The sequence below is a fragment of the Marmota marmota genome, unplaced genomic scaffold, assembly GCF_001458135.2.
Source record: "Marmota marmota marmota unplaced genomic scaffold, marMar, whole genome shotgun sequence".
NCBI lineage: Eukaryota > Metazoa > Chordata > Mammalia > Rodentia > Sciuridae > Marmota > Marmota marmota.
Window position 1 is genome coordinate 898,039 of NW_026000048.1, and position 23,870 is coordinate 921,908.

The 23,870-nt window shown below is 42.1% G+C and overlaps 1 protein-coding gene across 1 annotated transcript in view; it reads right to left on the bottom strand.

The window, feature by feature from the left end:
- Dip2c (disco interacting protein 2 homolog C) overlaps positions 1 to 23,870 on the bottom strand; it is a 201,761-nt gene that overhangs the window by 116,611 nt on the left and 61,280 nt on the right. Inside the window, exons 5-9 of the mRNA XM_048812597.1 lie at positions 23,643 to 23,852; positions 14,205 to 14,339; positions 12,340 to 12,459; positions 11,007 to 11,204; positions 5,289 to 5,380 (exon numbers count right to left, since the gene is read on the bottom strand). Of these exons, the coding sequence (XP_048668554.1) occupies positions 5,289 to 5,380; positions 11,007 to 11,204; positions 12,340 to 12,459; positions 14,205 to 14,339; positions 23,643 to 23,852 (755 nt within the window). The remainder of the gene's footprint in view (positions 1 to 5,288; positions 5,381 to 11,006; positions 11,205 to 12,339; positions 12,460 to 14,204; positions 14,340 to 23,642; positions 23,853 to 23,870) is intronic.

The window sequence follows — 23,870 nt, forward strand, 5'->3', positions numbered from 1 at the left end:
TTATATTTGATGCAAAGACTTATTTTTATTGATGCAGACATTTAATGCTTTGCTCAAACTTTTCCTTTATATGATTGTCTATTATTCAATAATTATTTCCTCCAATTTTGACAACTCTTAAGTTAACCTAGACTTCATTTTAGTAGAGCATTCTGAAAGATGCGTCCTTAGGTATTATTGTGATAGTGAAAGAGCATAGAATGTACTTGCAAATTCACTAGTCAATAACACGGGACCACCACTGCATAAGCAGACTGCCACAGATCCATATTGTTACCTGGCACGTGCCTTATTTACAGTTCAGCTAATTCAATGTAAGCCCCAACTTGCTCTCTTGTTACCCCAATAATATATCTTAAGTATTCCTTCCTATTCTCAGATTTTAGAAAATTTCCTATTTCCAAACCCACTAGATTCTGAAATACTCTGCTTCTATTTAAACGTGAATGCTTCCCACCTGTTGCTGTAGCATTAGCATTACTTTTCCTTATGGACAGTCAAGTTGGGCACATATGTTAACATAAGCACACGAATCCCATGGTTGGACATACATGCATCAGTTTTGCAATATCTCATTCTGAAATTCCAAAGTTCTCCTTAAAGCACCTTATTAATTTTAGTATGAACAGTTAGACCTGACATGCTAATTTGTCTCAATATCTAAGGAAGCAGGATGGCATAAAGGGACTGTGATGGCAGATGAGAAGGGAGCAGGCTGGGCCTTTAAGGTGGACACACTAGCAAGCTGGCAATACAGAATCGTTGGTAGTAGCAGAAGTTTAGGATTATATGATGAATCCATATGGCCTTCTTATGGTTTAGTAAAGTCAGCTAGATAAGTCAGAAAAGGAATGGAAGAATTTATTTGTATGTCTTCACACATGAAGCACAAGCAACAATTTTTATAACCAGTGTGAGGTTGCATTAGCCACAAGGGCTCTCCTTCATTTGATGAGTTGAGTGTTGACAGCGTGTTTTCCAAATCATAGTCCGACAAGGAAGCAATGTGCAATCGGAAGTCTGCAAGATTTCCAGGTCGCTGCTGCTGCACAACTTGTTCCCATGAAGCAGACCTAACGGCCTGAGGAAGCCGACCATGCCATGGCACAGCCTGGCCTGGCAAGTTCCACCCAGGACAGCCCATTTACAAAGGACTAGTTAAATACAGGCTGGTTACTCTTCCCAGAATATCACCTCTTCTTCCCAGAATATCACCTCTGAAGGTGAAAGTCTTCAAGGGCAGATGAGGGGGGAAAAAAAAAAACCACAAAGGTAAGCAACATTCCCAGAGCCAGAGTGTGGATCACTCCTTTCCAAGGAGAACTCCAGGACTGGCTCCAGTCCCAGTCATCAGCGCACGGGCTCAGATAAGACCCACTGCATCCAGGATTTCAACTTGCCACTGGGTCACTGCTGAAGTTCATGCTGATAGTGCTGCATTGCAGAATTTTGCAGAACTGTACTCAAATGTGATGAAAGGTTGTAAAGCAAATAAAAGTAAAATATAAAGTTGTACATTATTGCATGGTCTCAAAGAAACTGAGTACAGAAAGATCAAATACCTGAAAGGCTCTTTTTTTAAAAAAGCAATTTGTCTTGAGGAGTAGCAGCTTCATGTGCGTAGACAAACAAACTCTTCCCTTCCTTTTCCGACTTTCTCATCTAGCCGACTTTTCAGAATGAGATATTGCAAAACTGATGTATGTTGAAAAGTTTCCATTAAGTTTTCCTTTAGTACATCAATCACAAGTCAAGTTGTACTAGTAACTCCATAGCCATCCCAGTGTAAGACTGCATAAGTAGATGCATAATTTTAATCAACAGCTCACTTTGTTAATTCTCGGTGCATTCCTCTGATGTGTGCCTACCGGCAATCACCCATGGGGTACAACGGGCAGCAAGCCATCAGGAGCCAAGAGCTCACACTACTGGCTGTGCCAAGGCCTTTCATGGTGCACTCCCAAAATACTGTCTGAATGCAAGGTGTTCTTCACCTGCACACTAGACCTTCCCTGCTGGCTCCTCCTCATGCTATTTACAGTACCTGAACGAGGATAAAGGCTTATTTTTTCTCCTGGAGAAGTATTTTCAGATCCCATACATTCCCCTAAGTAAAAACAATCTCTCTTCCTCAAATAATTTGGCTCTTACCACCTTTCTGGGGACCCCTTTTTTTGGGGGGCGGGGGGCAGAGGCAGGGTCTTACCATGCTGCTCAGGCTGGCCTTGAACTTATAATCCTCCCATGTGAGCCTCCAGAGTAGTTAGGAATACAAGTGCAAGCCACAGTGCCTGGCTACTTTCCCATGTATGTAAAAACTAATTATCAATGTGTGTCTATGGCATAATAGTGCGAGCTTCTTGATGTCAGACCTTACCTGTGATCCATCTTTAAATTTTCAGCATTTCTCACAATATCCTCAAACATTTAGTTTGCACATTATAAATGCCTTTTACTGAAGTCCAAGAAGGTATTCTCCACACTGCATTAGAATAGTCATCCACAGGAAAAGTGGGTAATTTTTATAGTAAAGACTGAATGCTCTTTACTCTGCAGTATTTTATTGAAAACGAGTTTTTGAAGCAGATAAACTATCCTATTGATTAGAACAGAAAATTATCATCAATTGTCTAACATATGCACTTAATAATAAGTATTACACGCAGATGAATATCAGACACTGGCTACGTGTACTTTTGGTACCAGTGGTTGAACTCAGGGGCACTTAATCACTGAGCCTCATCTCTTGCCCTTTTTAATCATTTTTTAGAGACAGGGTTCTCACTGAGTTGCTTAGTGCCTAAGTTGCTGAGGTTGGCTTTGAACTTGCAATCCTCCTGCTTCAGCCTCCTGAGCCGCTGGGATTAAAGGCATGCACCATTGTGCCCTGCTGGACAGTCTTTAAGTAGCTCCCTCAAGCTAATCCAACCTGGCTACCACTGAAAAAAGAAATTGTTTACACATTTCATCAAAACTGCCCTCATTTTACCCACAACATCTCACCTAAACACAGGTACCTATTAATATGTACTTTTCATATAGAAATTTCAAGAATCTAGAGGCCAGACTACAAAAGATTTTCTTAAAAAGTGACTCAGATCATGAACCAAATTAGATAAGGGAGCCATCACAAGTGACTTTTCTTCATTGTGAAAAAACATACACAATAGAAAATTTCACTTCAGCCACAATCATACAGTTCAGTGGCACCGAGTATAATCTCACCATCAAAGGACCCTCAACGTGCTCCAAGCTGAACCTCTCCCCTGGCTGAACAGTAACTTCCTTCACCCTCCTCTGGCCCTGGGCAATCACCATAGTGCATTCTGACTCTATCCACGTATCAAGCTCACATCAGTGAAATCCCCAATATTTGTCCTTTGGTGTCCAGCTTGTTTTACTTAGTGCCCTTTCACACAGCATGTGGAAAGGAACTTTCTTCCTTTTAAAACTTAATAAGTAACATTCCATGGAATGCACCTGCCACATGGTGCTTGGCCACTCCTTAGTCCATGGCACATGTGCTATCCTGCCTTTTGGGCTTTGTGATAATGCTATGAACATAGGTATACAAATACCTGTTGAACTTTTCAGCATAAACACAGAGGTGAAATTGCCAGGTCAAATGGCAATTTGATTTAACTTTTTGAGGGATTATAGGTGGATCATCTGTCTCAGGGGCTTCCTCATCCTACATTCTTCCCAGCAATGCATCAGGGTCCTAATTTCTTTGTGTCCTTGTGAACATTTATCTTCTGTATTTTGCTAAGACTCACTTTCTTGATACGAAGTGATGTTTCACTGTGGTTTTGATTTGCAATTCCCTGATGATTAGTGATGTTGAGCATCTTTTCATGTGCTTGTAAATAGACCATTTTAAAATCTTTAGAGAAATGCCCATTCAAGTCCTTTATTTATGTTTCAATTGTGATAGTTTGGTTTTTTCTTTTACTGTCATTGAGCTGTAGGGATTCTTTATATTCCAAATATGAATCTGCTATTAAACATACGATTTACATTTTCTTCCTTTTGTAGATTGCCTTTTAATTTCCTTTGAGTGCCTTTTTGTGTATGTTTTTATTTTGATGAAGACCATTTTTTTTCTTTTGTTGACCTGCTTTTGGTGTCAGAGCCAAGAAATCATTGCCAACATCATGAACCTCTACCCTCCTCCGCCAACCCCGACCCCAAGAGTTGTGTAGTTTTAGCTCTGATGTTTAGGAGGAGTTTGGTCTACTTTCAGGATTATTTTTTCCTCTTTGACATGGTATTAGGTAAGGGTCCAATTCCATTCTCTTGAAGGTGGATATCTGGTTTTCCCAGTCCTGTTTGATGATAGGACTGTCCCTTTCCCACCAAGTATGCTGGCACACTGTTGAAATATCTGGACCACCTACATGAGGGTTGATTTCCAATTTCTCTCTTCCATTCCTTCGGTGCATATGTCTGTCAGTATGCCAGTGAACACTGCTGAAATTATTCCAGCCTTGTAAATTTTATGATGGAGAAGTTTAACATCTAAAATTTATTTTTAAAAACTAGGGGCTAAACTTGTTCCAGAAAACACTAGGAAGAACCACAGTCCACAGTGGTCTGCTTCAACCATTGATCAGAAACCCCATGAGGGCCAGGTCTACATCACCTACTGGGTTTGGTGCTCTAGATGATGATTTACATGTTGTTCTTTTGGTGACCTTTGGGAAAGATATGCATCTAGGCACTGAAGGTACATGGTAGCATATGGAAAAAAGGCTATATATTTAAGGACAAGGAAACTGGGTTTTTCTACATCCAAATTGAGATGTAAGGCTTAGGTAAGATTATCAACTGCTCAGGCTCAACATTAAAATGGAAATACTAAAACCCGTCCTCATCAACTTACCTGGCTGATGTAAGAATAAAATAAAAATTTGCTCTCCGATAGAAGGGCAAAAACCTATTTTAAGAAATTTAAAACTGGGAAAAGAACCCTAGCATTGGTTTACTTCCAAGACTGCCTGTCACATTGACAGTAAAACATATCTTTTTAAGCTAAGAGCACTGCTCTGCCACTTAGGAGCTAGATGCCTTCATGATTCACCCCAAGCCTGATGTTCTTGATGCATTAAAATAAGAGAATCTACAACCTCGCTAAGTTGTGAAGATTAGTGGCACGCTGAACATAATTGGTCTGGGTTCACAGAGAACCTGAGAGAGCCTCCCAAAACAGGGCTGGGAGCACAGGCTGCACGCCAGGGTTCTAAGACAGAGGGATCTTTCCCAGGGGGATACTTTGCAGCCCCACTTACCCTATCTCCAGGCCGCACCATGGGTTCTTGCTTTGTACCTAGTTTATGCAGAATGTTGTAAGCAACCTTCATACTTCTTGTCCACAGTTTGCCTATGAACACAAAGCAAGAGACACACAGTAACTGTACTATCACATACACACACTTCCAGTTATATACAAATGGGCATGAGGACCCAGGGAGCATCCTCCAAGGAAAGGCTGGTACACGCATCCCTTTGGCTTCCCATCTCCACACACAACAATCAAGGGAGAATGAGTGGAAAAGGCTAGAATCTCAGAGACTTTGGTATAAAGCTCAGGGGAAAAGGGAAGAACACCCAAGAACCCGACCTGAGCCCATTTCTGCTGTGTTTATGAAGAAGGAAGCGCTGCTTGGGCAGGCGTGCTGTCACCAGGCTTTCCTAGGGAGCACCAGGCAGCCGGGGAAGGGGCAGCTTGCTGGTGCAGCCTAGATGAAGGCTGCCCAACGCCATTTTCATGTTAAGGCTTCAAAGTATTTTCCATTTTGATTGCAGGAATGAGGAGTAAGTTCCCAACATCTCTGACTCATACAATCACAGAAGCCTGAACACTGGGGTACTGTCCCAAGACCAAGCAAAATTCCTTCATCTATAACGCCCGTGGCAAGACCACAGAAAAACAGTCACCACAGAAATTGTGAGGAAGGGTTCCAGGGAGTGGAGGGCAGCAGGGCCACTGCAATGGCACCACTGCCACTGTCTTGAAGTTGCACATGAGGACATACTCTTCCCTTGGTGCTGGAGGTTAGACTTGAAGCCTTGAGCATGTGTGCACACACTCGGCCACTGGTGACACTCCCCCAGACATGGATCTTATTAACGGCCTCTGTCATGTGATCATAATCAACATAAAGAGCACAAAAACTGACCCCTTCTCCTACAGAGTCCTAAATTTCTCAATTTTGAATCTTCTTAAAATCAGGGTTTTAGGGTTTGGGGATTTGGGGCAGGGGAATACACGAGTATAGATAAAGGTATACTAAATATTTTAAGTTATTTAAGATATTTTTGGGGGAGTACTAGGGATTGAACTCAGGGGTACTCGACCACTGAGCCACATCCCCAGCCCTATTTTGTATGTTATTTAAAGACAGGGTCTCACTGAGTTGCTTAATGCTTTTGCTGAGGCCGGCTTTGAACTTGTGATCCTTCTGCCTCAGCCTCCCAAGCTGCTGGGATTTACAGGGTGTGCCACTGCATCTGGCTATTTAAAACTTTTGAAATCAAGAAAAAAAGAATCACTAAGTAGAATTAAATATATACAATAAAAAAACTTTTTGACTATTTTTTTTCCTAAAGGATTTAAAGTTTAAAAAAAAACTAACAGCACGACATATTTCAAATTCCTGCCTCATCTCTCCATGAGACATCTTCTTGATATTATCCTGTGATGGTGAATAGTCCAAGATGAGATAAAAATGACTTAGGATCCAAAAAGAATTGAATACCTACAGGCCTTCTGCAATCTGGCCCCAGAGACTCTGCTGCTCAAGGCTTTTCAGGAGTAGTCAAGGTGTTAGATGTTACATTCATACAACATGGTAATAGGCAAATTTCTTGGTTTCAATGCAATCACTGTTTTAATCCTTCTCCTACTGCAATGTACAAACTAAAGAGTTTTGTTTACAACACATTTTGTATTTTAAAAAATCCTGAACTTGTTTTATTTCATATTTCATATTGAACTGCAGTGACCTAAATTAATGTTCTACTATTTTTTGATCACAGGTTTCACCAACTTGCCTGCCCCTCAGCAACTAGAGAGCAAAGACTGTTTCTTCTTTGCTCCAATTCATAGGGCAGTTCCTGGCTCATGGTATGTACTCAACAAACATTTCTTGATTTTATTAGTGTCATAAGCAAACTTTAATAAATCTCAAAGAGTACTTATTTTAGTAAAAATCTAGAGATGTTAGTAAAAATCTAGAGCACTTAATTAATGGATATAAAATTTTATTCAGGTCCTATTCCATTTTCAACTCCTCATCTCAACACTGTAGTTCAAGACTGGTTGCTTGGAAATCGTTTGGCATTTTATTGGGGGATTTTTCTTCTCCCTATCAATACCTCTCAGCCCTTCAGAAGTAACTTAGGGAGTAAGGTTTTCCCCTAAATACTTCGTGCCATCAGAATTCAATGTTAACATTACTATAGTTTAACAGAATCTTCCATAAACAAAAAAGGAGTTGTGAATCCACTACAATCAGTAGCACCATTATGGTTCACTCACGTTTCAGCTGCATTCTCGGTTGATAAATCTTAAGGTTAATATCAAATTCATATAAAAATCAAGTTTTTAGGAAAGAGTTACTAAAGAGCAAAAAAAAAAAAAAAAAAAAAAACCTTACACTTTTGGCAAAATTCTTCAATACTTCAATAGTTACACTTTGTGTTTCTCGCAGAAAAGGGAGAATAAGTTGCTGATATAAACTAGAGATGCCACAGCTCTTGGCAAGGAGGGGTGCAAGTGCTCAAGTGCTCTTTATTACATATTAATTTGAACTTCACTCACATGTGGAAGAGGAACAGGCAATTGCCCAGAGACTGACTACTGAGGAGGGAAGCGGCACAGTGAAGCACACCCCAGAGCTACCCGGAGCACAGCAGCCCTGGAACTTGAGACATGTACTATTAACAATTCCAAACACGGACAAGGTTGCAGAAAGGACTGCCCTGTGCTTTTCTAGCTCAGGCTTCTAAATTCCCGGAAACACCTAATAAACTCAAAACAAGAAAGAGATGAACATGAGTGTTCACTTTGTATATAAGGAAAATTAATTTACAGATGATAAACTAAAACTATCATAGGGTTGGAAGGGGATACTAGAATGTTCTCTGCCAGGTCAGACCAACTGGTGAAGAAACTGTATGGAGGAGTACGTTATTGTTTGGATTTTCAATTAAACAACCCAAGTTTCTTACTTGGGGATTCTTCTTCCCTATGACAAGCAAGAAGCTAAATTGGGGGGTTGAAGGGACCACAAGACTTTAAATAATTCTTCAATTGTACCAAACATGACTTTTTCTGAATCTTTTTAGCAATATGAAATCATAACATCTGTCTGTTCCAGAGTTTCTACACAGATAACTACTTTTCAATACTCACTGAATTAGCCAACCCTGATAAGTTACAATCTTATATTTGGAAATTCTTTAATTTCCTCTATTAAACAAGAATTGAACTTGACCCACAGTATATGACCAATAGTAGGTTAAAATACAACAGACTAATTTAAAAGAGTTCAAATGTTTTGGTTATGTGATGCTTGGACAAATTTCAGATGTAACATTCAATCTCTCTCATATCTCCAATTCATCTTAACCTTATACTTCTAATCTAGATTCTGAGCCTCTGGAGAACTGGTATTCACCTATGACCTCCCAAGCCTGAAGACCTTGCCATGCACAGTAGGTGCTGGTGGTCAGTGAGGACACATGATCCTTCCAGGCACACATTGGCCCCAGGATTTCCCATAGGCCATGAGCCTCAGTGCGCTCAGCTGTTATGAGGCAGGGAGTGCAAACACAACTAACTCAAGGCCAAATCTGGCTGGAAAAGAGACTTTCAGAAAATTCTTCTATGTTTTTGACTAATAAACTTGTCTCCAAGAGCATGATTTAAAAAAGGATAAGTCAAGCTTATACTCAACCATGGGTGATATCTATCCATTTGAAACTGCCCAACAAAGTCATGAGAACAAAGAGGCCATGAAGCACATGCTCCCAAATCAAAATCCTACTTAGGTCCATGAAATGCACAGGTCCACAGCTCACACCTCCAGGTACCCCACCCTCAAAAAGCTGATTCCGTGACATAACTTAGATTCCGTGACATAACATCTGGCCTTGATGGCTGATGTAAAAATCTTTTCTTATAACAATCAAAAGTGTTGTTGAAAAAACAGAACCAAAAGCTAAAAACAGGTCATCTAATCTCACACATGCAGCCATACTATGAACTGTCTGGTCTACTAGTTATTAAATTTGCTTTTTGGCAAACAAGCAGCTAGTGTAACAGGCCTGACAATTTGCTTTCTCCATGGTGCCTTAGCTGTGAACAGCTAGCAACTTGCAAGAAGTTTACAGACTGCATGAATCCTACTGAAGAATTACGGGAAGCTTGTTTCTCTGGCATTCCGAGAAAGTACCACGGATACAGACTTTCCTTCTTCAGAGAGATTTATGTCAAAGCAATGCCAATCATAATTCCACCAGATTTAATACTGAATGTTAAAAATTTGGAAAGTCCAAAATCCTTAAAGTCTGAAATCTCCAAAAAGTCACAATCCTGAAAGACTAAAATCTCAAAATGATGAAGTTCTGAAAGCCTTAATCTGGAAACCACTACTCTCAGTGTGGCAGGGGGAGAAGGCCATTTGGTAAAACGCAAATTCTATGGAGAGGAACAGAGGGAAGGTGAATTGGTCTCAGAGCTGGAATACTTTTCTCCTCTGCTGCCTTGGAGGTTAGAACTGCAGGACAGGACAGGGGTGTAGTTCAGTCACACAGCACTTGTCCCACATGTGCAAGGCCCTGGGCTTGCTCCCCAGCACTGCAAAACACATCAACACACAGAACCCCAAGCTCGCCAGACTTTTCGACTGTAGGAATCAAGACAAGCAGCCCCCTCGGGCTCCTCAAGAGCTTTCAGCTTTCCCACTGTTTAAAATGGTCAGCATTTTTACATTTTTCTATCCTATGCACTGCATCACTTCCAACAGTGGAGATAAAAATTACATCAAGTCTTGGAGAAAGTCCTAACTTATGTGTTTACCACATTTGATGGTGAAAGTGCATTATCACAGCACTGGCTTTCTGTGTAAGCACCATGTACATAAAAATGCTGAGGTTTTCTCAAAGAGACGTCCTTTCTGTACGTTTCCATCTGTGATGGATTAAATTTCTCCAGTTCTCAGTACAGTAGCCACCCATGGAGATTTTTGAGTGTTCTTCTGACTTAGTGGCCCAACTTGGTATTTCAGATGATCACTGTTATAAAGCTGGGTGCACACAATAACCTACCATGGTGACATGTATTTGTGTGTTGTGCTCTGTTACCTATTTCTTTGTGAATACGGTTCATCCTCTTGTGTGAGTAAACCTGAATGTTTATGCTTGCAAAATATGTATATTCTCTATCTTCTTGTGTAAAGTAGCCTATGAAATATTCCATCCGTGTTTTAATGTTTCTCAAATTACTCTTTTTTTAAAAAAAATGTAAACAAATGTCTTTTAGAAACAACTTTAAAACTTTTTTCCAGATTCCTGTGTTTGGGATTTTGCTCTTTTCAGGTTTTAGATGTCAAAGGTTTTGATCTTTTAATGTGGGATTCAGGATTGTATTGTATTCAGGATTGTATCTTTTAGAGTTATGACCCAATCCCATGTCAAAGAATGAACATATTCTCCATCTATCCTTGTGAAAAGTATTCATGAAAATCATGTGTATATCCAAGAAGTAAAATCTAACAACTTATTAGCATTATGATCACTGCTTTATGCACCTGGATTAAAAAAAAAATGAACTACTAACAAATGATCTGCCTACAAGTTCTATTAGGTTCCATCTATTTCCACACCAGAGCCACGTAAGGCAGCACAGCTACACAGTAGCCATCCTGACAATGGATCCCTCCCCTGCATTCAGCAGTCCTGTACAGGGGAACCATGCAAGAGACAGGTGTACCCAGGATTACCGTAAGTGAGGATGTACAGGGGTTTTCCATTTGTGTCCATGGTGGTCAGGCAGGGAGCCTTTGGTGAGATGGTCCCCCATCGCTGCAATGCAGCTTCCAGGGAGGGCGGCCAGTTCGTGACAACCCCCAACTGCTCCCCTCGCATCGCCAGCATCTGGGCTCCCTCAGGCTTTGGTTGGTTTGGATCGGGTTGTTGAACTAAATACATTTCAACACAAAGAGTTTTCAAGAACAATGCATCTGTGTTAGTATGCCTGCTTTTTACTCTTGAAGAAGCCAAGTAGTTCATATTTAAGGTATAAATTTGTTAGAAACGTACTTCTCTAGATTCAGGGTCATGATCTATATATTACCCTCATGAAGTTATCAAATATTTAATTCTTATAATTTCCAAGGCAAAAAGGTGGGTGGAGAACTCGGGCAGACCCAAGCACATTTGGAAACCGACAAAAGGCAAAATAGTATATTGTACCAGCCCAGAGTTCATGATTTAAACCCCTATGCTTAAAAATTTAAATTTTTATCACACAGTGATTCCAGACTCCCAACAGTTCCAATCTTGGAAAGTTACATTTTACCTTTAAATACTCAGATGTAAATACGAATTTTCTTCGACTACTTTTACTATCAAGAACACAGAGCAAGTATTTTCTTGAGTAAAACTAAACAAACACATCACAACTAGAACATGGTCTTCCCCATGCTCTAGACATGGAAGGACCAAATGAGTTCCTACGTTTCTGGTCAAGGTTTCTCCCTTCTCTTGTATGATTGACCACTACCATCTGCTGGCCAAAAAAATCAGCCACCTTACTTGCAATTTAACAAGAAAACAGGAGTTCAGGTTTGATACAACAAGATCTTCTGTTAGGTTGTATGCGAGGACACTCAAAACATTCTGTGGCCAGGACACCAGCCCCCAAGGGCGGAGCGGCAGGAAGAGGAGGAAAGCAGAGCCCGCTGCCCCGTGTCCTCCACAGGCCTCACACAAGCTCACGGAGAGCTGCTCTGCTGAGAGCTAAGGGTTTCTGGAAGTTAGTTCTGCATTTCTATCATCTCAGAGCCCTTAAATAGAGGCCTGGCTCGTTCTATGAGCCCATATTCTGCCAAGGGTGGCAACCCACGGATGTTGGCACTCTGGCCAACTGAGATACTCAGCTCACCTGCTGATACAGAACCTACACTCTCCCCTAGATCTCCATCATTCAGTGATTGCCAAGATTATCACTCGTTAAAAAATAAAACAGCTTTGTTGAAAAAAAAAAAAAATATCAGTGTTTATGGAACCAGAGGAACACCTGGAAGGAACCAAAAGGGAAAGGGTTTCTTGTACCTTCTAACAACTCTTCAAAGTCATCAACAAAGAATTCTCGCAAAGGCGGTCGCTTAGGCCGTTTGAGGGTATTGACAAGCTGCTGAATTTTTGCTGATACCCGGCTACTTACTGGTACTCCTGAAAAATAGGAATCACGGAGTAGATGATCCGAGCATCACAGGTGTAACAAGCAAAATTGAGAAGTAACAGGATGGAACCTAAGGAAAGTTGTCTATCAAATAAAATATTAGTAGGCAGTCTTAAAACACTGCATGGCACTTTAAGAATTGGGACATTAAGGGCTGGGGCTGTAGCTCAGTGGTAGAGCACCCACCTTGCACATGTGAGGCACTAGGTTTGATCCTCAGCACCACATAAAAATAAATATATTGTGTCCAACTACAACTAAAAAAAATTAAAAGAATTGGGACATTAAATACTTCACACAGTTTTAAAGATAACGGGACAATGTACAATCCACAATTCTTAACATGAAAATAACATTTTTTCCCATTAAATAGTTCCACTTAATTTGGTTCTGATGAATCAAAGGTCATTTCAGAAGGCCAGTGGATCCCAAGCATAGTTTAGAACACATAAGGAAAAACTGTTCCTGGACCACCCAGAGCTTCTGATTCATTAGGTTGTGGCATGACCAGAACCTAATGAATCACTTGTTCTAACAAAGGTCCACAGGTGATTCCGAGGAGGGTGGTGTCACAGCATGAGAAACCAGGGACTTCCCAATGTATGCTTCAGGACTTACCTGGATGAACAAAAGCAAAGGTGACAGGATTATTAAAATGATAAGATCAACAACGAGCTATTTAATAAAAGTTTTGATCAAAGAACTAAAGCAAACTGAAAAGCATTCAAGGAGAGATGGGGTTGTGACTCAGTGGCAGAGTGCTTGCCTAGCATGTGTGAGGCACTGGGTTTGATCCTCAGCACCACATAATAAAGGTATTGTGTACAACTAAAAAAAAAAAAACAACAAAAAAAAAAACATTCAATGAAAACCAGCCATAATTGGAAACTGGACAGCTCAAAGTTGGCTTTCCAACTTTGACTATGCAAAAGAGGGCACACCACCTGGGACCTGGACGTTCTATGTAATTATGAATCAGAGATACACAAGGACACAAACACAGTGAGAATATGGCTCATCAACACTAGGCTGATCATCTTTAAAAAACAAAGAATAATAACTTTACTGCAGATTCTAACTTTTATGACCAGGGCATCACCGAGACTTAAGAGGAAGATCACAGCAAAAAGGCCATGTCCGTAATAAAGGTATTGTGTCCAAGTGTCCCTAATAAAGGTATTGTGTCCAAGTCCTGCTGCTTTGGGTTGGGTAATAGAAATAATCACTTTCACTAGAACATACAAGATTACAAATAAAAGGAGCCAAGGTGAACCCTCTGTATTTTATTATATCATTCATAATGCTTGTCCAGATTGGAGAAAAAGAGCTTCTTTCAAGAGCTAAAGCACCATTCTGCCAACAGCTGTCAAATTTTTATACATTTAACTTCATCTTTCCCTTCTAAGTAACTGTTCACAGTCTTAGCACTTGAACTCTAATTTCTTAATTGCTGAAACAACAATGGTTTTTCATTAGCAATAATATCAGCATCTCATAAAATTTCTTTTTCTTCTCATGACAGGCTTCCGTAACATTACTCCTGGACAAGGTGGGAATGATTTGTATTTCCTGTGGCCCCATAATGAAGGAAACTCTATGGCAGGTTAATAAAGAATGATGATTAGAGTCAATGAACTGACTGTAAATCTAGACACAGCATATCCAGTCATGGGCACAGAAAGGCAAAGCATGGCACAGCAGGAGCTAGCGAAAGAAGGAAGTCTCAAAGACCTACCGTCCCCAGTCTCCATGAGCTCAGCATTGCCGTACTTTGGTGCTGTTCGGGATGTGGTGGAGCCCTGCGGCCTCTCCACCTGTATGGAGTGTTCTGAGGTGTATGTGGTTACGTCAGGAGGTGCAGAATGATTTTCTGTAAAGAAGCACATTGTGAGGTTTTCCGATGATCTTGACAGTTGTTGGAAAGGCTACACAACAGGGCTTCAAAAAAGCCACATCCTAGAAGTCTGGATGAGGTGTGCATATTCGCAAATCACCATACAGAAGGGTGACTCTGAATGATAGCCACAAACCCCTGCACCAAGACCATCTTTAAGGTAGTTTATACTGTTCCAAAGGCAACAAAGTTAGGGCAATCTTCAGGCGATTTCACAAGGAGCCACGTTATTAATGAGTCACTAAAACATTTTAAGCCATTGGACAAGACAGCATGAGAAAGGTGTTTGTTGAGTGGTTTTTGTCTGACAACAGAGGCAGTAATGAGATCAAACTTTGGCACCAGAGGGCCTGTCATTCAAATGCCAGCTCTGCAAATTCCTAGAGATCTCGCTAAGCAGCTTAACCTGTCTCAGTTTTCTTATCCATCACATGGGAACAATAATGGCCACAACTTTGGCAGATAGTGGGGTAGATTCAACAAGCTCACACATGAAGAGCTCTTAGGATGTTTCTCAGTAAAGGCGTCAAGAAATAGCCAGTAATTTATTATTTTAGTATGGATAATACTGAGTTGTTATACAAAGAAATGTTTATGAACTAATGTGTATTAAGTGGTGTGTTATACTCCAATGAAATAAGCTTTTCTTTTTCAGCATTGATGGTAAAGAACTTAAGGGCTGAATGACAGAACAGTGTTCACATTTACTAAATAAAGCCTCAAGGATGGCATGCCTAATAGAGACTATCAATGCATTTCATAATCTTGTTTTAGTAATGAGTATTACATTACTAATTTTGATTCACTAATTCTTATTAGAAACTCTGGAGATCTCCTTTGTAATATTCAGTATGTCAGGAGCACATTATCTTTTGTGGCTGAAAGTGGCACTCCTCCGGCACAGGCTCCCTTTCCTGCCCACTCCAGTCATATACTTGGAGGCTGTTTTATATAGTTAAACCAAAAAAGCCCAAAACTGTGAAGCAGAAAACCAAGGCACTAAACAGACTGTAACAAGGACGCTCACAGTCTGAGAACTGAGCCCAGAGGCTGAGGCCGTCTTGCTGAACCTCTGATGGGAACATGTGCATCATACAATTTTTTGAGGCTCCGTGCATGCCTATGAAGGCCAAATATTGTTTTGGGCATCACAAATTTCAGCAAGTAGGCAAATCTGCAAATACAGAATTTGTGAATAATGAAGACAGACTGTAGAAGTCAGCTTGCATATATTGAATGACAGCTGGGAAAGATTCGTCTGTGTTACTGGGGTGGTTTCAAATGTTGCAACCCAAGGCGATCAGCTCATCTCCACTTGCATATAATACCCCAAGCAGCTCTTGGGGACTTGAGCCCAAAGGCTGAGGCATCTGGCACCAGGTATGCAACCCAGTTCCCAGACTGATGTGTCTGTTTTCTGTTCTATGATAGGCAGATGACACCTACTAACACAGCGAGAATTAATAAGTATGCATAAGCATCCAAACTGGGTCATCAGGCATGCAGACACGCACTGGGTACAGACACCATATGCCACACAAAGCCATGAGTGCAGCCCATCACTCGCAGCTTTCACACAGTCTGGATCCTGGAATGTCTGAGGGTGTGATAGGTGTCATCAGCCTCTGGAACAGACCCTTCAGCATGTCCCTTACCAAGAACATCCCCCATTAGGGGTAGAACTGTGTCCCCAGATCCACAGGTTGAAGCCCTGCCTCTCAGCAGGGCTCAGAATGTGTGTATTTGGAGACAGGGACGTTAAACCGGTCCCCTATTAAGCAAAATAAAGCTGTGAGGGTAGACTCCAACCTATTGTGACTGGGGTCCTTATAAAGATCAGAACACACAGAGGACATGTGAGGATATGGGGATGGCGGCCACCAACCAGCCAAGAGGTGCCTCGGAGAAACCAATCCTGCCTGTGCTTAAATGTCAGGTTTCCTGCCTGCAGAACTATGAACGCACACATGCCTACTGTTCAAACCACCAGAGTGTGGGCTCTGCTACAACAGGCACATGTGGGGGACATTAGCGGGAGTGGACCTGTGCGTGCCAAACAGGGAGGTGTGGAAGGGCAGGGCGCCCCACCTGGAGGCCATGAAGATGGGGGAAGGAAAGGCTCATTCATATTGCTCAGGCTGCTTTGACACTCAGGACCATCTTTATCCTCTTCACCACTTCCCATCCGCACGCCCACCAAACAGGCTTCAGTTCACGCTTCAAGATGAACTAGTCTCCAGAACTCCATCTCCTCGCGGCCAAGCAGTATTCTCACTTCAAGTGAGAACACACAGATGCTACTGTAGGATGAATAAAATTTGAAACCAGGCCCCTAACACGATAGTGGCTAGAGTACGAGCTCACTGCACCTCCAGCTGATTCCGGGGACTCTGCACGTCAGCAGGCTGCACCGTCGGGGACTCGGTCAGGCTCTGCACTGGGCACTGTGCCCACTTTGAAGGTGGGGAAAATGATTCCTGTACATCTGGTGACTTAAAAAATAGCAACAGGGACAGCTGGGAGACTCAAAGTGCTTTCCAAATTAATTTATATGTCACCTCACGTCTCTCTCCCTTTGAACTCCTCCCGTAAGTCCTAACTGCAGGATGACAAACCCGGCAGCTGGCCACTGAGGTGACCAGGAAGCTGCCGCTGTGGTGCCGCCCTGTGCCTGCTGTGCCGGAGGGAAGCACTCCTGCACCAAGTGGGGAGCCACCTTCCGAGAGGACTACCTAAAAGAATGTCGCACACAGAGAGGCTCTAGCAGCGCTTGCCGAGGAGCAAGAAATAGTGGGCTCAGGCTGGAAGGGCAGGTTCAAGGACTCAAGAGCTCATCAGCTCCAGCACAAGGCCAAGGAAATACACATGCATTTTGAAAATTGAGGACTCTCATGATGAGTTCATTTCTTCTGAGCAAAAGTTACCCGTTGTTCTTTAGATCCGTTTCATGGGCTTTTAAAACTAAGAGGAAAAACGGCAGCCATTCTTCAAGCCCCATGCCAGGTGTCACCTGCACTGTGAATCCACCCCTACAACCATCTCTAAGACCTGTACCTCCACTTCCCTCTAATGGTCTGCAGACTTTCCCACTGGGAGGTTCCATCTCAGCTACTCTAATTTACTACTCTGAGCAGTTGACGTGGGTTGCTTCACAATCTAGAACGTAAGATATAAGCAACACAAAGATTAGAAGACAGCATCATTCAACCATTTAATCACAGTATCTGCAAGTTACTTTGACCATGATTACCAGGATCACTCCCTGCCCCTTACGGGTCCTCAGTCTATCACTCACACCAAAACGGTCCACTCTGTCTGCCCAGCTGCTTCTTGGCCATGACCCACTTCTGGGTGTTGGCTGGCCCTGCATGAACTTACCTGGGTGATTCCTCAACTTCCCCAACTTGACTCCTTCCTAACCATGTGCTTCTGTAGGTCTCTGCTCACTCCAGCTCCCTAATGGGTTCAGTTAGAGAAGATGTTCCTGAGGTGCTGAAGCTACAGAACACCCTGCCCACACCTGCCAAGCTCAACAAGTGTTGGAGAAAGAGTTCAACGAGTAAAGTATGAATGAATCAATTCATAAACACTGACAAGCAGCGGTAAAGTGCTACACTTCTAACACAGGCTCAAAAGAAACATCAATTCTAACTATGACAGAGTCCCAAGTGGCCAATGGTGACAGATCCCACTTGTAGACCATGTTAATTAATTTTTGGTCTCCAAATGACTTTTAAGACATGCAAAGTCAAAAATCCCGTTTTAATGTGTAGAAAGCAACGTGACTGTGTTCCACTAATTGACATCGGATAATAAATAAAGCTCTCAAAGGAACCTAACTTTGCATAAAGAACATCCGATCCCTAGGATCCCTAGGTGGATTAAAGCCACCACCACTGTTCAGTGAGAGCCAGAATAAATATGCTCCCGTTTCCTGACAGGTGGCAGACTGCTTCTACTTGGGGATACAGAACCAGGCAGCCAGGTGAGCACTTTCAGGTGAGAGAAGCAAGGAGACAGGATTTGTCTATTTCTCCTCGCAGGCTGCTCCAGTGTCCCAACTCCTAGGCTGCCCCTATGGGAGGCTACAAAACCGCAGAGGGACGTAGGCCCAAGCTGTTCAAGAGATTTGCTGGACCTCAGAGGGGCTGAGCCTGGTTTCTCAAGTGTAAATCCCTCCCCTGCCTTAACAACTTCCTCAGACATGATCTAGACAAAAAAACAATTCATGCTAGGAGGAATTTGGAACAATGTAGAAAGGAGGGCGCCATGCCATGTAGTGTCAGAGCACCCAACTCTGTCCTCCTTTGGCTGCTGGACACCTGGACACTCACAGCATCAACGCTGTCTTCCATTTCCAAATAATCAGAAGGTGAAACTTCCTCCTCAGTCTTGCTAGAGTCAGGGTCTACTTCTGATGGTTCTAAGGGGATGCCGGTGTAACTGGCCTCAACCTGATGACATGCAACAATACACATGAGGATCAACCCAGGCATGTAAGCTAGGACTCAAAACACCTATCACACCTGAGGAAACATATTGCTGCCTTTAATAATCATTCAAAGACAGGACAACCCTGGTTTCACCTCGTCTTCTGCGTATTCATTTTCCCACATTGTGTTGAACTGTTAATGGCGACTCAACAGCTGCCCTTCAGATCTGCATACAAGTCCTCTATAGATTTTGACAAGAGACAGTCAGAAAAGGCTTTTGTGGTTCTATATGCAAACATTTCTCAGTCAGGTTCTGAGTCCAGGTCGACTTCCACAGAATGTTTTTCCTCAGATTTTGACTGGTTTTTCTTCACGTTTATACTGTGATGACCCCATAAAGCTGAGATCTGCAATGGAAGCCCTATGATGCACTCAGCGTCATGACCAAGGAAACAAACACCACAGTATCCCGAGCTCTCATATCGTGTGGTAATTACTGCAAGACCTCCCTTCATGCAGCAAGGCAGAGGGTTCCTCTGGGCCTTTCTGCCCTATGGTGGGTCTTTTTCTCTTAAGAGCTCCAAGAAAGAAGCTGTGAAACTCATGAACACAAAGGTGCAAATGACTTTGTTACTACCTTGAGTTAAATGCATTTAAATATTGAGAAAAAAAAAAAACAGATGTAAACCAATGTGTTCCTATTATATCATTCACGTGTAAGTGAGCAGATCAAGGAAGTATTCCTGCAAAAGGAGCAGCAACTTCCTGCAGAATGGATTGTGAAGTGGATGACTAGGATATTTTGGGGCCCTCAGATTTTTATTTGGATTTTTATAGAGTCCAATTAAATATAATCAATTTTTAAAGATGAGAATCATGAAAGCATTTTGAGGGAAGAAAGGCACACACCTGTGTTTTAAGTATACTGATGGGGCAACAAGGTATGGACAGCTTGAAAGGGAGAGCAACACGAGGTTAAACGGGACAGGAGGAAGCCTGCGAGACCCATGCTGTGACCAGATCCACAGACACAAGACATGCAGCTGAGCAGCAGTGGCTCAGAATCAAAAGCAGGCGTGGTTCTGAACTTCACAGCTGAAAGTCTCCATTCTGCCTGGTGCTAAGCTCATTCAAGATCATCTTCCCTCCCCCCACCTTTGTTTTTTCTACAGAGGGATTAAAAACTAAGGGTTGGCAAACTACAGAGAGTGGTTTTCCTGCCGCCTGTTTGTATAAATAAAGTTTTATTAGCACACAGCCATGCTCATTTGCATCTTGTCTACAACTGTGTGCTCAACAACAGAGCTGAGTAGTTGCCAACAGGGCCATGTAGACCACAGAACCTAAAATATTTACTCTTCAGCCTTTTAAGAAAAACTTGCTGACCTGCTCTAAAGTTATAAAGTTCTAGCTTCAAGTTCCCCAGCTAAGAGGGGTGGGCACAGTAGGGAGGTCCCAGTCCTAGGCAGCCAGGTTGGACAAACATCACCAACCTAAAGGTGGAGGTGATCTTTTAGAACATGTTTGAAAAGTATCAAAAACACTTAGGAGGATTATACATAACAAATGAGGGCAATTTATCCCAATAGTGGCTATTCTAGCAGAATCTAGAATTAAAATGCACAACTGCCAGGCCCTGATAATTATGTACCCAAGAAGCAAGCAAATCTCCAGAGTGAACATGATTGCCTGTTGACTTCCTATCTTCTTAGCAGGAACAGATGCAAGAAATCTGATGAGAATGTAGTGGTTATTACTAACAGCAAACACCAAAAGTAACATTGATGTTTACTCAACTCCAAAGCACTCTGGAAATGGCAGTTACTTTATGAATATCTGGCTAATGAAAATATATCCCTACAATATGCTGTGACAATGTCAGCAGATGAGTACATCAAAGGATTAGAGGCTAATAATATGTTTGGAGCTGAAAAATGAGAAAAGCCATATAAGTCCAATATCTTAAATATAAGTTTATTCTAAATAGGTAACATGCATCTCGTGTTGTTCTGTTGCTTCTGGAAGTGTACTATGTGGTCTCTTCAATTCCTCCATCTCTATTTTGCTAAATAATTCCTGTAATATTTTAATCTGTACATATTTTTACAAATATACCTCTTTAAGTTTAAAACATTCCACTAAATCTACTGCTTACTGTACGTTATGCTCCACTGTTGATACTGGTAAGATACTTTAGAACGTGAGACCCTTCATTTCTAATCATTTAAAGCTTTTGATAAATACGTTCTGGTAACATGAGTCATCCAGGTTCTCACAATGGAGCTGGCCTGTAATGCAGGGACGTGCACAGGGCAGGTCTGACCTCCCTGCACTGTCCTTGTTCACACTCTCAGACCTCAGCATCCTCAGGTGGAGCCGAGCTTGTAGGGGTTCTGCAGTGTGAGAGTCACAGGCACACCTTGCAAGATGCATAGCAAGCAGAGCAGGAGAAAAAGGGAAAAGCAACCTGCAACAGGATTTTTGCATCCTTGCCTAAACCAGCTTGGCTATGTCATGGGAGATGTCCCTATGTAACTGTTGGCATAATGAAATTTGTGGAATTATCTACAAAAAAAACTTAGAACTCTGCTTCAACAACAAAGTAGAAGGATGGCCTACTGTGGAGGGAAACCGCATGCTTTTAAACTCTTTAGCCTTTCTACTACTTGGACGAAAGAAGTCTCTGCAGTATCCAGCTTAAGTTCTTTACCTGAGGATCAGGAAACATGGCTGGGGTCAGTTCTGCCCTGAGCTCTTCCAAACACCCCCACACTCACTCAAGCTATTGTCTCGTGCATAAGCCTTTGAGGATCTCAACCAAAGGTCAAACCCTGCCACTCCTGACTTCTCTTTTGTTTTGTGACAGGAATAAAGTATTCTAAGTCTCATTAGGTTTATTTTGTCATTGCTTTCTTTCTAAAAATACTTCATACTTACAGAACATTCCCAGATATTCTAGGAACTTTAGCTTTGTGCCAAATGAGAAATTACTGAAATGTCACACACTGAGGAGTTATATTTAGGTTACACTGAGCCTTGATGTACATGAGTAATGCAACCTTTTATAGTCTGGATAAATTTAATTCTCCATGTTATAATTTCCTCCAGAATTCCAAGTGTAAACTCACACAGGGAAAGCCAAATGCAGTGATTACGTTGTTCAGAAACGTGTTCCTCCTGGTGAGATTCTGAGCACCTCCTTGAAAAGTGAACAAAACTGGAAAATACGAATCCTTTCAAATACAGAGATCATGTGGACCTTCCTGCCAAGGTGCCAGGTCAAGTTGACGAAGTCTCCGCCACCACCCTGGGTCCCAACATGCACGAGAAATTGTATTATCTAAAAATACTTAAAGGGGACACAATTCTATTAAATATTTAACTTACTGTGATTTCAAACAGGTTTTAGTTCACATAAACCAGTGTCTATTGCCAGAAATGTGTTAAACTAATACCACTTTGCTTTCAGGTTATTACTTAGAAACTTATGAAAAAGTCCTCATTTTTCTCTTTTTACTCGTAACTCTTCTGTGATACACAAGAAATAAATTATTTTTTTCCAGGTCCCCCCCCCTCCCCCGCAACACACTAAAGATCTAAAGCAGGGAAAAGTGACATTAAGACCACAGTGGTATTCCCAGGAGAATTGAGAGAGGACCCCACTCTCCCAGCATTTGACAAATTGTCTCATTAGAGATGTGAAATGGCTGAGGCTTTTAAACTTCAACTTCATTCATGGAGAATAAATGGGGCCAAGACAAGATCAAACGGCTGTGCCTGTCCACCCAGTGGTTAAGGATCTGGAAATAAACACCCTGGCACCTGAGACGACTTTACAGTTACTGCTCCCCAACATGCTGGGCTGCAGACATGAGCTGTGCCCACAGTAGTAAAGACTGACAGATCTATAGCTGTGTCTATGCTCCCATGACGACCCAGTGAGCAGCAACCTCCTGGGCCTGACTTGCTGTTTTAATGGGGAGACCACACTGAGCCATATCCAACACAAGTAATTTACCTAAGTAAAACTTTTTATCACTCAACTGTTTGAGCATCTTAATCCACAGCAGAAAATGGGCAAGAACAGACACAGGTGTCCTATTTTTCCTCTGAACATAAGGACTGCCTAGGCATACTGAGTGACAGGCACACTGGCCAGGTGGAGGCTGAACAATGCGTGTCACTACTCACATTTCATACAGCTACTAACTCATCTAACACACTCTGATTTTTTTCCTCTAACAATTCTTACTTCATCTTTTCTACATTCTTTTCAAATATCTTAGGGTAACACTTCCTAATCTGTTTCTCCACTAATCCAGAAAGTGTCCCTTTTGACAGACCCTACATACCAAACAGAATGAAGCATCTAGGAATCTCACTACCTAAGGCAAAAAAAAACAGTGGTGATTAAGGCCGCCTGACTTCTTCAAGTGGCTCCCAAAGTAATGCAACTCTACTTCAAAATTCCATCTTGTTTATCAGCACTATGGAAACGTCATTTAGAATAACGTCATTTAGCATATTTTAGCATAACTGAGATGAAAACACGTAAGCAGAGAAGGCTGCAAATTTCCCTCATGACCAAGAAGGCATTTCTTTATAGATGGATCTTGAAATTCCAGCTGTGGGAGAGACTAATGTGGTGAAGTTCCAGACAACAGTACAAACCAAAGCACCCCAAGCGTCAGAGGGGCTCCATGCTATTTCCACCAAATGGATTCTGCACCCAGGATACATACAAAAGAGAACAAGTAAACAAGGGACTCTGCTATCTAGTGCTTACTCAGGTAACAGAGCAAACCAGTACCAGGAAAGGCGGGGAGCCAGCCAGCAGGGCACTCACCTATGTGCGTCTGTGCCATGACGTCCGCCAGCCTGTGGGCGGCCCCACTGCCCCCGCTCTGTGTGGAGGAGGAAGAGGTGGTGGACGTGGTGGAGCCATGGATGGCTTGGCTGATCCAGTGCTCCATGTTGATGCTGCCCTGGCTGGAGGTGGGGGTCCCCTGGGAATCACCCTGCACCGAGCCTTCGTCTTCCGAGCCAGAAGAGGTATCTACGTGGAACAGGAGAT